Consider the following 17,781-nt stretch of genomic DNA (forward strand, 5'->3'; position numbering starts at 1 on the left):
ATTACTTTTTTGACTACGCACTTAACTTTATCTCTCCTAAGTTATTCAGTTGTATTAGTTTTGTAATGTTCTCTTATTTCATTTAGAGGTCAATCCAGGCCTGCCAAAGAATTTAAGTTTTTATAATGTTCTTTTAGGTATTCTCTGTAAATGTTCCACTCTCTATTGAATATTTAGTCTGTATGGTCTCGGAATCTTGCTGTCAATCTTGCTAGCTCTGCATATTCTAACATTTTGTTCTGCCAATCCAATTTAGAGGGAATAGAATTTCCTTTCCATCCCTTTGCAATTAGAATTCTTGCTGCTGCTATTGCATACATAAAAATTCTCCTTAAATTTGTTGGAATTTCGTTATTCATTATGCCCAGCAGGAAGGCTTCGGGCTTCTTAGGGAAGGAACATTTAAACATTTTTAAAAGCTCATTATATATTGTTCCCGCAAAATCCCTTATATTTTTGCAGTTGCACCACATGTGGATCATCATGCCTTCTGCCTCCCTGCATTTCCGACAAACGCTTGACCTGCATTTATACATTTTGGCCAGTTTTACATCTGTAGAGCATTTTCATGAAATTCACTTTCAAAGCATAGCACGCAGTGAATTTCAGGTCGTCCCTCCATAACCTTTCCCATGATTCCATTTAAATATTGTAACCAAAGTCTCTGGCCCATTGTACCATTACTGATTTTACTTCTTCCTCCTTGATCTCCCAGTCAAGGAGAAGTCTGTACATTTTAGAGAGCGGGGTGTGTTTTTTTTGGGGGGGTGGTTAGGTCTTTCTCGAGTCTTGAAAGTTCTGTGGGGAAAGTTTCTGTTTGTCCTTTGGAAATGTTTTGTTTAGTTGGAAATATTGCAACCAATCAGTCAAATGGTCCCAAATTTCTTCAATTTTTTAAAAATTTTAGCCTACGTATTTTCTTTTTCTTCCAATAGAACTTTGTAAGTTGCCCAATTACTTCTCATTTTTTCAACCAAGAATGCTTCTGTCGGGGATAGCCACCATGGCGTTTTTTGGCTCTAATAAGTCCTTATACTTAGCCCACACCATATATAACGATTTCCTAACCACGTGGTTCAAGAAGCCTTTGTGGACTTTGACCTTCTCATATCTTAAATAGGCGTGCCAACCATATCTATTATCGAATCCTTCTAGTCAGTATTTTGTAGTGTCAACCATTCCTGGATCCAGGAGAGACAAGCCATCTCATGATACAGATTCAGATCTGGCAGTGGAAAAAAACCCCTCTCTTTAACATCAATTAATAGTTTGTGCTTAATCCTGGGTTTTTTTACCCTGCCAGATAAATCTTGATATGTGTCTCTGTCAATCTTTGAAACAGATTGCTCCCCTGATCACTGGAATTGACTGGAATAGAAAGATCATTTTTGGGAGCACGTTTATTTTTATTGTAGAGATTCTTCCCCTAAAGCAGATGTTTAGCCTGCTCCAGATCTCCAAATTCTTTTTATATCTCCTTCCAGGTCTTGACGTAATTGTCCTGGAATAGATTGATATTCTTTGTCGTGAGTCAAATACCCAGATAATTTACCTTTTTTTGCTAATTTACAAAACCGCTAATTTCTTGTAGTTCACTTTTTTCCTGGATCCCCATATTTTTTTACCAGTAATTTCATGTGTGTTTTTGCTATTGAGTTTGAGTATTCCCCAATTTTAAGCAGATTTTAGTTCCAGCTAATTAATCATCAGCTGAAACCATCAGCGGTACAGGAGGCGGTCCTATGAATTCCCTGGGACTTAAAGCTGAGCAAATGTGCATAGGACCGAGACCTGTGTCATTCCAGAAGGAGATGGTGCTTCCTTCTTTGCTTTCTGTGCATGAACCCTTTTCTAAGTTTTCAGCATTTTTGTTATAATTTGAAAATCAAGCAAGGCTGTTTAATGAGATGCTTTGGAGGGGTGGGAGTCAATTCTTAAGCCAAAATATTAAAGCTACAATTGCTTCCTGATTATGTTGATTGCAGCAATGCAGCTGACAGGCCCAGGCTAGGACTCAAGCACAGAGTATCTGCACATGATGCAATAAGATAGATCTGGAGAATGTGTATACCACTTTCCAAACACTGGAGAAGTGCCCTTTTGTAAGTAGCAAGATTCCCCCCCCCCCCTGCCAGCAGCCCTGTTCTGCATTATCTGAGAGACAAGAAGCTTGGCTGCTATGCCAGAACCAGAGCTGTTCCTACAACTACGCAATTGCCCTGAGAGATGCACTCCTCCCTCCCAGGTTCTAAGGGAGTAATTACAGGGCAGGTGACAGGGTGCTTGTGCTCTTCACAGATACGCTGCAGGGGATGGGAAGTGGGGGAAGCAGTCCTGGTCTGCCAAAAAGGCCTTAATCCACTGGGCCTCAAGAGGACAACTAGCTGAGGGGTGAAGAAAACAAAGGAGCACACTCAGCTTTCTAAGAACTGCATCCTATCTTTTTCTTGTTTCAAGTGTTCTTCAGCAAGGGTGTTAAAGTGAGCTTGGTAGAGCTTTCCTCAGCCTGGTGTCCGATGAGAGTTGTAGTCCAAAATATCTGGAGAGCCCTAGCTGGGGAAGATTTACTCTGAATAGCAATATTTTCACAATCGGCTTGCTGCACAGAGGACGTGTTGCTTCAGAATGAAAAGAGCCCATTTTTACAGGGTTGTGATCAAGTCCCCAGTGGTCTTCCACTATATAATTCAGGCAAGTAGCTGCATTCATCCAGGCCCAGAAAACCAAAATAATTTTCCCTCTCGAAATGTTTTAGCACCCAGAGTTACCATTTAACACTGGAAGATCCCTGGGATGGCTCAACTGGTAGAGCATGAGACTCTTAATCTCAGGGTTGTGGGTTCAAGCCCCATATTGAGCAAAATATTGCAGGGGTTGGACTAGATGACCCTGACAGGGTCCTCGAGTCCCCACGGCTCCTTCCCAAAGCCTATTTAGTGCTTTCCCAGCTTGGGAGTGGATGTGGGAGGGCTCTAGGACCTTGCCAGAGCTTCATGCCTCCTTTGCTTTTGGCCTTACTCCCCCACCACCCGCCCCTCATGACAAGGCAGTTTATGACCTGCAGGTTCCATGTCCTCTTGCAGCCCACTTAGTATGAGAAGTTGAACTGCCCAGCTTAATAAGAACATAAGAGCCTGCTGGGTCAGGCCAGTGGCCTATCTAGTCAAGCATCCTGTTCTTACAGATGCCTGTGGCAAGGACTGGTTCATACTGGAAGGACAGGCACCCATGAGACACACACCTTTAGGCACCCAGAGACACACGCCTTTCCCCCATGGCTAGATCCCATGCCATCCAGGCAACATTTAATAGTGAAATCACATAAGATCATGTGGGAACTTCTAATTATTATTGGCAAGGGTACAGAACTGGGATCCAGGAATGCTCTGGTAATGTTCCGGTAATGTATACAATTGCCCTCAGATTTTCTTCTTGCATAACACTCAAAGCACTGCAGCACCCATGGAAAGCTTCTTGTCCATATGCCCTCCTAGAGAGTTGTCATGTTAAACTAGTGGGATCAGTAAAAATCATAGCTTTTTAAAAAAAATAATCACACATTGACCAGCAGTCAAGGAACGTGTAAAGACTGTGCTTGATAGCTGTGTACAGATGGTTCCTGTGAACATATCTGCCTGAAGATGGAACCATTTGCTGGTTGCTAAAATGGTTCCTCTCACACATCTCAGCAGGAAAAGCAAATCTTCTATAGGGGGAAGCTGATTAGGTTAACTAAGATATGGCTCTGCTAATCACGCTCTGTACACTGTCATTGGTGTCAGCTTCGTTCCTCCTGTTTGGTATCTAATCCCATCATGGGAAAAGGTGGATGGAGCTTTGCCACACATTTCCTGGCTTGAAGTCATGGGCAAAAGCCAAACAGTAATTTGAAAAACAAAAACCAAGAGTCTGCTCACAGGATCAGTCAGAGGAGCAAACACAAAGACATGGCAAGAGAAGCAGAGTGGACAGGAACAAATCCAGTCAATTAAGGGTTCAGGGAGTCATCTAACTGAATGTATCGTTACCATTCAGGAGCATTCAGTACAGGACTAGGATGATAAATTGCTATGGCCAGGCTTGCAATGAATTAATGCATCGACTAATTAGATATGCAGCACTGTGGCATTACCCTCAGTAGTACCAGGATGAGACCTGTGCAGAACAGAGCCTTTCTTGAGACGATGGTTTTTTTTTCTTTTTAAAAAAGTACAGTATATTGGAATAAACCCTTAAGAAAGCAGATGATTTTCAATTATCCATTACTCCTGCAAGAGAGGCTGCGAGGGCTGATTATTTCAAATCCTTTGTGTAAATAAATATACCTGCAGACATGATCCACCAAGCTGAATAAGTGCTTCAGCCATCGATTACAGCCTGCCCAGTGCTCAACACATACCCACTGACCAGTTTTAGAAGTCCCAGATTGGTGACAAAAGCAGGAGATTTATCAAATCCCTGGCGGATTGTCAGGCAGCATTTGGCTTGCTGGGTCACAAATGAACAGGCCTGATAACAAATGTAGGGTAGCAATTAGACCTTGAGAATCTGAAAGCCACAAAAATCCCAACTGATGCTGTTTTTGTAAAAAATAAAAATAAAACCAATAAAAGCGGGAACAGTCATGGCATAGACATTTTCACTACCAACCCGCTTTCTGTAAGGTGAAAATGAATTTGCAAAGTCTCCTGGACAGCCCAGGTAACAATTCTAAAGAAAAAGGTAGATGTGTGACTCATGGGCATAGCCGGGGGGCAGGGAGGGGCAGCTGCCCCCCAATCAATTAAAATAAATAAAAATACATAGCTAACTGCGATTCTGCCCCCCCCAAAAAGGCCTGCCCCCCACAACAGAAATCCTGGCTACACCCATGGTGTGACTACACAGAATGTTTTGCGCTGCTAATGTAGCTACAGCCTCACTTTTCAAGAAACAACTTTCTTTACCACGTCTGTTTGTTGCAATCAAATCGACACAGATAAATGTGAAGTATTAATGTATTGGGGGGTACAGAAGCAGTTGGCTGCATGGTAGTGAAAATCCCTTTGGGGTGAGATGTAAAAGAATCACGATCTCCAGCTGCGATCCAGCGGTGCCCCTTCTCCACAAACATCTGGAGGGAAGAAGTGCTTTGCACTGCACTGACAGGCAACATCCAGCTGCGTTTCCTGCTGTAGCTCTGAATCAGCCACCTGCGGCCAAGCAGCTTCCTCGGGGGGCTTGGGAAGGGGGTGCACCATCATCCTACAGCCTTGCGACACGGTTGCCAAACAACCAACATTGCTCTTCAGCCCTAAACACCTATTTGCCAACACACCGCATATGGTATTTTATTCACATACTTGTGATTATATCTCAAAATGACAAATCGCTTTAGCTGATATAGAGAACAGCTAGAGAAAAAAGTATGAACCTATTCGGGGCATTTCCTTACTTCTAAATGCCTGCAGCATGAGTTTTGCACATAAACATTCCTTTTTCATACTGCTTAATGGGACACACTGTTGGGTTGCTATTTGCCGGATTTTGGCAGTCTTCAAAGTCATTAAGCAGGTGTGCTAATACCAGATCTCATCCCTGCCACCAATTTTGGTTCCCTGGTTGTGTCTCAGCCAATATTGTCTTGATCAATTTAGGGCAATTACAGACAGACTTCCATATGTATACGTACCTTGGGCCCTAGATAACTCCCTCCCCAAAGAGGCATGTCTGGCATGTTCATTATATCCTGACTTTTGACACTCGGGTGATTGTTTTAAGGACACATCTTTGATTTCAGGACTGCATGTTGTTTTGAGTTGTTATTGATATTGTGCTTTAAGGCTGTAAGCCACCCTGGGGCATTAGGGTGAACTGTGGACAATGTATTAACAACAACTGCCTTAGACAGTAATATTAGGCAAGTAAGACATTTCTCATAAATACTAAGGTTCTGAATCAGCTAGCAAGTCCCACTGGTGGAAGCCCACACAAAAACCTTCACCACACAAGGGGACCTTCGCTCACCTCTTCCCTCTGTGCACCCCTGCCATTGGCTGCCCCCAGAGCAGCACAAAGGTGAAAAGTGGATGGAATTGTTTCATCTGGCAGAATTATTGCCATTGTGCTATGTGGAATCCCTCTCTAAGTGTTTCCCATGTCCAGTAAGCTTTATTAGCTAGGCCAGGGTTTTGGAAACATGGGTCTCCAGCCGTTTTGGGACTACAAATCCCATCATCCCTAGCTAGCAGGACAAGTGGGCAGTGGGAAGCCATGGAGAAGGGACAGTACCAAGGCAAAGGAAATGACCTTGCTGAAGTGTGTTTGTGGCTGAACGGAGCCCCGGAACAATGGACCTTCTAGTTTGTATTGAAAGTTCCAAAGTTGCTTATGGACAACAAGCTAGGAAAGCTCAATCTGCGGCTGAGACACACAGCAATCCTAGGCAGCCAAAAGCCCACCAACAAGGTCCCAGTTAGTTATCCATAACAGCACTGCTTTTGTAAAAAAATAAAATTCATGAAAGAGGGTGCAGAAGTTTTTCACCACCAACCTGCTTTCTTTAGGCTGAAATTGAACGGAAGACTTTTTTTCAGTAACACATGAAAACCCTCCCCTGTTCTTACATGCAGAAGCGGCTTGATCCATAAACTGCCATTTGTGTGAACAGCTTCTATGTTCATGCAAAGTTTGACTTATGCCTTATTCCTCCCCTCCACACGCACACTCTGCAGATAATTCAAATGCCTTATATTAATGATGTGTTGCTTTTGACCCTGCATTGCAAGGGAACAAACTGCAAGCAAGAACTAGCCCATCCCGTTCCTGTCAATTAAACTGGAAGTCTCAAGACCCTCAGATAACTTAATTGAACAGATTAATAGACTGCAGCAGGTGGCATGTTTTAGCATGAAAACATTGCCCTTTTCTACTGAACCACGCCAACGATACGTCATTTCTAAATTTAGATTAAAAGGAATTGTAGTTAAAGGAAACCACGGTCGCCCATTGAGGTCAGTATACATCTAAACCAAGGAAACCTATTAAGCGTATTGCATTAGCCCTCGTTTTCACAGAGCCAGCCTCTACGGCACCCATGCATCAAACCCCTTAAATGTTATATTCTCTCAAGATCATATTGTGACTGTCTGGATCTTCTGTCAGTTTGTATAGACTTTGTGAACTGTAAGTCAGACAAAGAAAGCCAATGCCAGGAGCACTTTTCATGGCAATATTAACTCCTCCACGTGACATATGTTTCTGTTCAAGAGCCGTGCTTCTAAATGCCACCAAAATCTTACAGCAGGGCATTCTGAGGCTGTGCCTTTCTGGCTTGATCCATGTATTAGAAGGCATATGCTTAACTTCAAGAGTGTCCGTCCTCCCATCCTTACCTGCACGTAGCCACCCTTTTCCACTGCTGGCATGAGTTTTATGCCCTACTGACTTCCACACTAATTACCTAACTAACTACCTTATAAGAAGCTACCAATTAGACAGCATATTTGGAGCCTCTTATGGAAACAGACATTCCCAGAATGGGACTGGCATCCCTTTCTTTGTCAATAGGTCTTCCTTTGACAATGGGTGCGTTTCAATAAGCTGGAGGACGAATTCCCCACCTGCCCCGAGAGGGACCATCCCTACTCCTGCAAAGCTAGAACTCCTCGTGGCCGTTTTCCCTGACATAGGAGCCTCCTCTTTGTTCTCGCAATCAGCATGAGCTGTGTAAACGTTGTAAGTTACAGGCACACACGCCAGGTTTTTATTGGCTTAGCAGTGTTTTCCCCAAAGAACTTTGGGATCCCCCTTTCTGTGCAGGGGGCTAGAAATAGGTAATGGAAACTTCTCCACAACTTCTCCTAATCACATTTCCCAGGATTGTTTATGAGAAGCCACAACAGTATAAAACCAAAATAAGTATCTGGTGCAGATAAACGGCTTTGAGTATTTTTCTTGCAATCAAGCAGTATATGCATGTATGAAAGCAATATGCTCTGTATGAACTGTGAGTGGTCAGGAGGCTGCAAATCAGGGGCAGGGAACCTATTGCTTTCCAGGTGTTGTTGGACTCCAACTCCCATTGGCCCCGGCCAGCAGGGGATGATATGAGTTGCAGTCCAACAACATCTGGAAAGCAATAGGTTCCTCATCCCTGCTGCCTTTCCAGCATTTGAAGGGCAGGCCGTCATTTGGCTGTAGCACTTGTAACATGCTGGAGTTGACTTTTTCATCAGATTTGCAATGGTTAAACCAAGCTTCAGAATGGTCCAGTACATTAAAGTTGCCTCTCCAACCCCCACATTCTGGCTCAATGTATATTTTCAGGTGCCTTGAACCATATGCAAATCCAGAGTTCAGGAAATACCAGTTCAGCACATGCACTGAAAAAGTTGAACCATCTTGACTTCAACATGTAACAACCATTGTTTTTTCCCCTATTAAAAAAACACACCATGCTATTTGAAACATCATCAAATCTGGGTTATTTCTGGTAAGTCAAGGTTCCATTTATCTTTAATTAGCCCAACCGTACATAAATATCTTCTAGATGAGCATCACACGGACACTTATTTTTGCATGCATATGGCATTTCGTTAATAAGAAAAATGTGTTTTCAATTTTCCCCAGCGCAAATAGGAGAGGGAGACGCCAGGTGTTTTTGTATTATTTTATCTGAATAGTTGTGACTTATCTAACTCAATCAGATTGCAACATGGGACCTGATTCACTTTCACCAACCCGTTCACTTTGTACATCATGACCCACATCATTTACTTACAGACTTTCGGAGGCAGGTATTCATTTGGAAATTAACCACTGAGATGCAGGCAGTTTGCTGCTGGGAAAAGACCTCTCTTTGGCAAAGAGGACAGAAAGGCAGGTGCCTGCTTTGATGCCTGGATAACAAGAGGTGCTTGCTCTCATGTCACTAAATTCAACCTTTGCATAATGGGTCTGCCCTCGAAATGAACAATGTAAGCATTACACCAAATTAAGCCGCTGTTTAAACAGGAGCGCAGCAATGAGAGCACAGTGATAGCTAGAACATCATGTTATACTTCTGTCTTGTTTGTTTATCCAGCACTGCTCTGAGTCATTTTATACCCTGCAATGTATAGAGCAAAACGAAAAGAAAGGGCTTCTGGGCAATGCCACATGGATGGGTGGGATCAAAAGCTACATTAAAATAAATGGATGCAGTTCAAAGAAGGGGAATTACTGCTGGGATTGATGAAATTCTTGAAAAGAAGCATGCCTCCAAGTCATTTGGGAGCAAAGGCAAGGGGAAGAAGTCCATATTGCATGTCTTTCAGGCTACAGCAACTTGCATTGAACTTTACTAAGTAAAGAATAGATGTGTAGAATTGTGCTGTAAATTTCACAATTTATGAGTCAATCTGTTGAGTTCCAGAGGTCAACTTTTGTTTGTTTTTGAAATGCAGGGTGCTAGCAAAGCGGTCCTGTTGGTATCCTATTAGTGGTGATTCATTTCCACCACTAAACCCCCCCCCCCCGCATCACTCTTGCAAATTCATCCAGAGATCCTAGCAATCACTCTGCCTAAACTGGACTCAGAGTTTATCCTGATTCCACCCCGCAGTTACTGTCCTATCAAAATGTATGATTCACAGGCACATATATTGACATTCTCGCACACTTGTCACCAGAACAGTGGTCACTCCCAACAGGACAGAGTATGCCACATCACATCCTTGTATGTGTCCTTCATCTAAAACAACTTTGCTAACATTCACCCTTTACCAACCCTTCCCCTACCATGCCTCGCCTCTCACCATGAACCTTATTTCTCCCTCTCTCCCTTATGTTGCCCCTGTACTGTTGAAAGTTCGAGTACAGAACTGTAGAGTTGGAAGAAACCACGAGGGTCATCTATTCCAACCCCCTGCAATGCAGGAATCTTTAGCCCAATGCGGGGCTCAAACCCACGACCCTGAGATTAAGAGGCTCATGCTCTACCATGGGGCAGGGTCCTAGTTTGCTTCTGCTCATGGATAAAGTGCCGAGTAAACGGATGGCAAATGTGCAAGCAATAATCAAGTCACAGTCACCGTTGGTAACATGGGACAGAGCCTACACTTCGTCACCATCTAGCCTTGGTTACAGAGCAACTGGAGCGCCTGCATTAAGTGAGCTACAACCAACTCCACCACGGTCATATCTCACCCACAGCCGTCCCTCTTATCAGTTCCATTTTTATTGGTGCGTGGGGCAGGGACCAAAGGCCCCCCACCCACGCATCCCCACAGTTCCAGCCCACTGAAGGACCAAGGAGAAAGGGACAAAGCCCTGCGACTCTTCATCCCCTAATTAGCACGCGTTTAGCCAAGAGGGACGATCCACATTTACATAATCCTGAATCCTGCTCCTGGAATGCTGCAGCCAACAGAATCAAAGGAGCTGGATCTGAAGTCAGGTTAATCCTCCCGCAACTTCCATAGCCAGGTGGCTTTGCCACAAGGGCAATTCGATGCCACAACTCCCCGAACGTGGGGCTCTGCCTCAGAGCTTTTTCTCTCTCGGTTCAGCTTGGGAGAACGCAGGACTCTGAAGGCAGGAGGGCAGTGGGTGGAACAAGGGCAGTATAACTGCCCCTCGTCCCCGTTGGGGAAAGGACTGTTCTTTATCATTCATATTTACCAGCTGGTTCAAGCCAGCCGAGCGGCTCAGACCTCTCACCTTGAACCTGCACCCCATCGCTCCTGATATTTGGGGGTGGGGAAGGAGGTGTCTTTCTAGCAGTGAACTAAATGAACTCTGCACTCGCACAGAAACTCTCGCCCGCTCACTCATTGCTTGAAAGCATGTGGTAGGTCCTGGTTCGAACTCAGCCCTTGGTGTCCATCCGTCCATCCTACTGCCTTACATTCACTGCTGTGAGTGAGCCCCACTCTCAGACGTATCACGGTGCTGCGGGACGTTTGGTCCAGAGCAAAGGTAAGAGTTGGGGGCAGCTGGTAGGAATCCCAGATACTCTTTCTACAATTCCCAATTTGAGAGGGGTAAATCCATCCAACCTGCACCAGGTTTTCTCGTGGTGTTGTTACAATCACCACGCTTAGAGAAATAATGAAGCAGAAGAAGCCGCGCAATAGACGTTGCAGACAAATGGACCTCGGGAAAGTTTGTGGGGGAGCAATGAAGAAAGGTGATTCCATTTGCTCCAGATCGTCCCTCAACGCAAAGTTTGAGGGAACACAACCGCGTGCTCCCCCTCCCCACAGATGTTCGTCTCCTGGATGTCACCCCCCCTTCCCAGAGGCTGGGGGCTGGGTTGTGTTTCTTTGGTTTTCGCTTCTCCTTAGATCCCACGTGCCAACCTTGCCCCTTCTCAGTGCGCCTTAAGTAGTACCCGGAGTGTCCTTGCTCCGGAGCAGAGGTCGCTGGAGGACCCCGTGGCGCCCCAGTGGTTCCTACCGGACAGAGAAGGCAGCAGGGAAACGGATGCTCGACCCAAACGGATGCCCGTCTCTCAATCCGGTTAACTCGTTTGCTCCCCCGGGTTTGGGTGCGGGGATCGAGATCACACAAAAGCCAGCTCGGAGGGTGACCTACTGGAGCCCTTTCGCACGCTAAAGGGGTAAAGGCATTCCCAGCGGCCCCGATCCCAAGGCAAGAGCCCGTCTCCGCGAGTGAAACTTACCAGCCATGCCCCACCGCTTGTCCGTGGCGTTCTCAAAGCCCATTTCCCCGCACTTGGGCGGCAGGCGCGGATCAGAGGAGACGGAGGAGCCCTCGCCCTCCAGGATCCGCTTCATGGGACGTTCTCCGGAGCATCTTCCCGCTCTCCAAACTCCTCTCTGACCACCTGGGGCTGGGAAGGAGTTCGGGCAAGCCGCTGGCCACCGCTCTGGGGGAGGGCGTGTGTGTGTGTGTGTGTGTGGTGCGGGCACCCAGTCCTCCCTCTTCCCCAGATGTGCTTCCCGCTCCTACTAACTAGCGCGCGCGCACTTTTCTCCCCAATGCAAGAAAATCAGCGAGGCAGCCCAGGAAAGGGGGGGAAATGAGGTAATGGCGCCTCATCCAATCATTAGGGCGCTGCGAGCGCTACTTTTCCTCCTCTTTATTGTTCCCCTTCAGCCTGGGAACTGGGGCCGCCGCTGGAAAACAGGGGCGGGGAGTGGAGAGACCAGGGGAGACACCCACGAGGTCATCCGTCTCACCACTCACTCGGCACGCTATCTCCACTATCTCCTCGGGTCAGAGGGGTCTCCCCAGCCAGCCACCGGAGCGAGGCGACCTGGAGAAGCCTCCCCGCGCTCCGCCCTGGCAGTAGGGAAAGCTTGAATGAGCGCGACCTGGAAAGGGCGCTGGATCACGTCTGTTTAAACGGAGATGGGTGGCTCTGCTTGGGGACAAAGGCGTGCTCTAAGGCTGTTGGGAGGAAATCTTTCACGTCCGTGAGCTGGAGAGGAAATTGAGAAAGCCGGTTAAGCCCTGATTAAACAGAGGGCCAGGGTGGCTCCGTCGGCTCCCCTGAGCTCAGAGCAATTTGCCAACTCCGGTGGAGCGAAGCGTGTCTGTTCTGGAAGCCTTAGGGAGGCTGGTTGTTATTTTGGAAGAAAGCGCCCTGCCAGTTCCACGTCCGGGAACTGGGAACCAGAAAGGCTAAAGCGCCCGACAAGCGATTCAGCACTGGACAGCTCCTCGCGGAGCGGGTCGCGCAAACGAGCCCAACCACGCAGCTGAGCTAACGTCGCTCTCAAGGTTTCCTCATCTCCCCTTGGCTGGGTTTTGAGGCTGTTGGCGTCAAGAGAGCCCTCACTGTAGGACTTGGGGGCAGAAGTTCAAGGTCCCATTCTGCAGAAAAAGGCCCCAGACGCAGCAAGGTTCGTTTATTGCATTTTTAAGGAAGTGAAGTAATACACGGTGCCATCTATAAAACAAAGGGATCCATTAGCCTGGCGTCTAATACTACTACTAGGCAGGCATCTAATATGACCCAACTGACTCTGTGGATCCACTCTTAGCAAGAGGCCTTTGTAGGGTAGCAGCCCAGAGACTGGGAGTCCCTCTGTCATAGCGTACATGGCGAGTGAGGGATACTGCTGTATATTAGCCTCAGGCCTTTATGCAACCTATAATATGGAGATAATGTGAACCTGTCTGAGGTGCAGAGGTTACTGAGATAAGAGATGGCCTCTAACAGTGCTAACAGTGGCCAGCTCTGTCCAAGGAAGACCACTGTTGGTGTGGAAAGCTTGCCATCGAAGCAGTCAATCCAGTAAAACATGGGCTGGGGATCTCAGGGACCAAGTGAAACCCTTCATATGCACACACACAAAAACACATTTCATTTCTGGACCACTTTATGTTTTTAAGAAAAAAAACCCTCAAAGCGGTTTGCAACACATCAAATAAAACAACCCAGAAGAAAACATTACTGGAGAAAGTCAAATATAAAGTATAAACACATGCACATGCACACACAGAAAATAAAATAAAATTACAACTGCCGAAAACAATGCAGTGAAGGCACCTGCTTAATATCAATGGATAGGGAGTACCAGTGTAGGTGAATGAACTGGCTTCACTGCCCCCCCCCCTGCCCACAGCAGTCCGGAAAGGCTTTTCTAATGGTGCCAACCAAGACCTCTATGGTTCACTATTAGAACTATTTAGGGAAGGCTGGGTAATGAGTAAAGACTCAGAGCCAATTCTAGCACAGCACAGTTGTGTTGAAGATGAAAAATACAGGGAATATGAACCAGCATAGAAACTGTGCAGTGTTTAGCAATTTATCATTGTACAAGCCCTAGACCACCTACAATATTTTTTTTGGGGGGGGTTGTATGTTCAGGTTATCTCAGCCCCCTTCCCTGAATATTCAGGTTTTGTTCTTAGAAGAAGTAACCCCTTAGCCTTTGTACTTAATGAGATATATGATGCATACCTCCTGAATGAAAGCAATGTGATTGACAAGCACTTTGAATATATGTTTGAATTTTTGTATGTTTTGTTTACATTTGCTCATGACAAGAGAGTCTCAAAAACAACTTATAACACAAATGTAAACATAAACAGCATAAGCCTGATCACCAATAGGTTAACCAAGTAGAAAAAGAAAAAGAAAGCAAAAAATATTGATAATCAAATGCCAGGAAGAAGAGGAAAGTCTCTGCTTGGCACTGAAAATATGTTAATATAGGAGCCAGGCAAATCTCATTTGGGAGAGTATTCCACAAGTGAGGAGCCATCACTGAAAAGGCTCTCCAAGCTTCTGCCAAAGGGAATGCCTCTGGTGATGAGCTCAGGGCCCAAGTAAGCACACATGTAGTCAGTAAGTTAAAGGCAAGATCTAGCCATAAAGAGGCACATTTATGTCCACTTATCGTGAAAGATATTTTTGTGATTAACTATGGGAGGAATGTGGTCTAAACCACTTTAAATCTACCCAGCTATTTGTAGTAAGAAGTTTGCTGTCGCATATGGGCCGATGAGCACTTACTGTTCCCAAACCTAACCCTGCAGGAAGCCTTCTAATTAGACTTTAATTTGATTCTGACCTGTTTTTAGGAGGTAATTTAATTATTGTTTGATTTTATCCAATGTTTTATATTTGATGTTAGCCGCCCTGAGCCTAACTTTGGCCAGGCAGGGCGGGATATAAATAAAAGTTTTGTTGTTGTTGTTGTTGTTGTTGTTGTTGTTGTTGTTGTTGAGTTACAATGGCCTTCCTCCATAAAGCTCCCCTCTATAGGTCTGAACCTTGCCCTGCATTGCTGGAATGGAAAACTTGCAATGCATGCAATCCTATTAAGTAAGGACACTTTCGTTCATTCCCCTGAGATGCAATAGGATCTACCTTAAATCCCTCAGTTATAAGAGAATCTCTTCTAAGGAGCCACTTGGTAAGAACAGCAGGACTCCATCACTGCAGCAGAACCTGCTATAAATCCTCCAGCTCTGGGGATAAAATTTCACTCCAGAGGCAGAGCATCAAGTTGTTTTTATCACTTCTTTCTCTGTCTCTCATTCTGCTTTCCTACTCGGATTCCTCAAATACTCCTGTCAGCACAACAGATCAGGCAGACGAGAGATCAGTGATGCTATAATAAAAAAACAGGGAAATACATCCACAAAGGCAGCAGCTGTTCACATTTCAGCAGATGACACATTGATCTGAAACCCTGCAATTTCACCTGACATTCATTTTAAATATTGATGGGGGAATTTTTTCTTCTCTCTCTCTCTCTCTCTCTCTCTCTCTCTCTCTCTCTCTCTCTTTCTCAATGCACCTTTCTCCCCCTCTCCCTGCCTCAAATGTCATTGTAGGTTAATGCACACACAAAAGTATTCTTAACTCAAACTGTTTAGTGGTCATCTTAAACAGAACACTTGTGGATAGGCATCACTGGGGAAATCTGACTCTGGAATTCAGTATGCTGCATATCTCTCCATAGAACAGCCACTCACAATTCAGCACCATGGACAGAGGGTCCACACCTACACAACAGAGAAACTTGTAATGTGGGGAGCTGAAAGAGACATTACTTTGATTCATTGCTTGGTTTATAATAAAAGCACCCCTTGAAGTGTGAATGAAGTGGAAGCATATACATTACTCAGCTCTTGAAGAGGAGTCTTCTGAGATGTACACCAGCTGTACCTCAAATAAAACAGAAGAATAACCTATATTAAGTTAAATAAATGATCTCCCTGCCATTTCAGACCTAGCAACCTGCTCCTCCAATTTGTAGGGCAACCACAATAAGAGTTATAGGTACCAGTTCTTCTTATCCAATATAGTCCATTGAACCATAAGACTCTGAAGGGGCATTGCTTTCCAGATCCCTCACAGGAGGAAGATCAATGGTCTCTTTTCGCTCCACCAGGTCTAGCTAATTTGATTTGGGAGTCAAGTGTCTGGAAGCCAGATTAATACTCCTCATCCAAACTGGGCTGGTTACTTTCCCTCTCTCTTGTGGAACCCAGTCTCTCTATCACCATAAAACTAGCGAAGTTGAAATTGCATTGTGAGTGGAATGAATAAGAATCATGGACAATGCTCAGCAGACTTTCGCAGGGAACAGGCTATCCATTAAAAAAAAAAAAAGACTTCTGTATTTTTCACACGGAATGAAGTTTTATATGACAAAGTCCACTTTTCCAGAAATGAGTTGCCACACCTCAACAGCTTCTTTGCTCCCTTAATGTCAATTCCTCACTTGCATGTGGTGGTTTGTTAGTGAAATGAAAGGAATGACAAAATTCAGTTCACTTCCTGACATATTTTATAGGCATCCCCAGTGGAGCCAGTTCCAAGACAATTTGGTGCCTGTGGCAGAAAATCCAAATGGTACCCTCTCTCCTACTAATTAGTAGGGAACATTACTCTACCAAGATGTTCTGCTGCACAAAGTTTATTGAAAGGAAAAGAAGGTGCGTTGTCTGTTTGTAACTCCAGCTCTTTGCAATGAGGTCTGTGCAGGAGAACTTCCTGGTTGATTATTTCTTCCAGAGATCTATTGAACTCTCTGCTTCTCACTCTGCTGCCCTTAATGACACCCAAGACAAGTCACCTGAGGCTGCTGCTTCATCTTGCCTCATTACAGGACTCCCAAGCAGACAGCAGGACTCCCACGCAAGTCTGAGCCCCAGAGCCTCTCCTTTGAGAAATGGAGCAGATTTTGTGGAACCTCTTGTTAAGAGACTGTCAGTATTTCAGGAACCCAGAATCTAAAGGGACATCAGCTAAGGGGAGGGGGGGGGGGAGGCTGAGCCTGCTGTCTCAGCTGTGCCCTTGCTTGGAGTTTCCTGCCCTGAGAGACGAAGACATTTCTGAGTCACAGCAAAGATAATAACATATTGTAATAGAGGCCATTTTCACTCCTGTCACTTTGTCAGCGTTAGACACTTCAGATGCATCATTCAGTCTCTGGGAAAGGTCAGGCACAGAAACTGCTTGCCGCAGCTCCTATTGTGCTTCTCTCCACCTACCTGGGACAAATCCATCTTCCTTGGACACTGGAGGCAAGGCACAGAAATGCTTGTTGTTCTCCTCACCACAGGCAAGTTCCCTACATTGTCCAGCAAGCCTCTAGGAAGAGGTGGGGAAGCTCTTCTGCAAAAGAGAGTGAGAGACAAGACTGGCGTAAACCAGGGGCCTAATCTGACGAAAAACAATAGCAACTGCATTTGTCGTTCCTGTGTCAAAAGAGCATTGTAGGTCATCTTTGCACTGAAAATGAGGTAGGGGTGAGGGGAGCTAACCTCCTCTTCCCTCCCCATGCTCCATAGTCCAGGCACTCTTCTCATAGTGTGGCTCTGATATCAGCTAATTTGGGAGTAAAGTGTATGAAGTGCAAGGAGGTAAGCAGGGCTAGCAATAAGGCTGAGCTATAGGCATCTGCCAGAAGTGAGCCTGGGGCTGGGAACTGGGACTTGAGCCAGGGTCAAGGGTTGCACAGAACCATGTTGGAGCAAAAGGAGCCTGCCTTTCAGATAAGGTCCCAGCCCAGAAAAGAGGCTCTTTTTAACAGCTCTTCCTGTCTGGGAAGCTGGGGTGTAACAGCACCCAGCTTGGGTGGGCCATTCTACAACCTGAGAATAGTCAGGAAGATACTCTGAACAGCAGTTCTGATCATCTCATCCAGGGGTCAGCAGACATTTTCAACAGGGGGCCGGTCCACTGTCCCTAAGGGGGGCGGACTATATTTTGGGGAGGGAAATGAATGAATTCCTATGCCCCACAAATACCCCAGAGATGCATTTTAAATAAAAGGACACATTCTACTCATGTGAAAATATGCTGATTCCCAGACCATCCGCGGGCCGGAT

The 17,781-nt window shown here is 45.5% G+C and overlaps 1 protein-coding gene across 2 annotated transcripts in view; it reads right to left on the reverse strand.

Annotated features, from left to right (window-relative positions):
- CHRM4 (cholinergic receptor muscarinic 4) overlaps positions 1–12,247 on the reverse strand; it is a 48,478-nt gene extending 36,231 nt beyond the window's left edge. For both annotated transcript variants that reach the window (XR_014514759.1, XM_083455983.1), the window contains exon 1: positions 11,645–12,247. Coding sequence is in view for 1 of the 2 variants with exons in the window: in XM_083455983.1 (XP_083312109.1) it covers positions 11,645–11,759 (115 nt within the window). In the remaining variant the exon portion in view is untranslated. The remainder of the gene's footprint in view (positions 1–11,644) is intronic.
- Positions 12,248–17,781: the final 5,534 nt, after the last annotated feature.

This window comes from Podarcis tiliguerta (genome assembly GCF_965153285.1).
Source record: "Podarcis tiliguerta genome assembly, chromosome: 1".
NCBI lineage: Eukaryota > Metazoa > Chordata > Lepidosauria > Squamata > Lacertidae > Podarcis > Podarcis tiliguerta.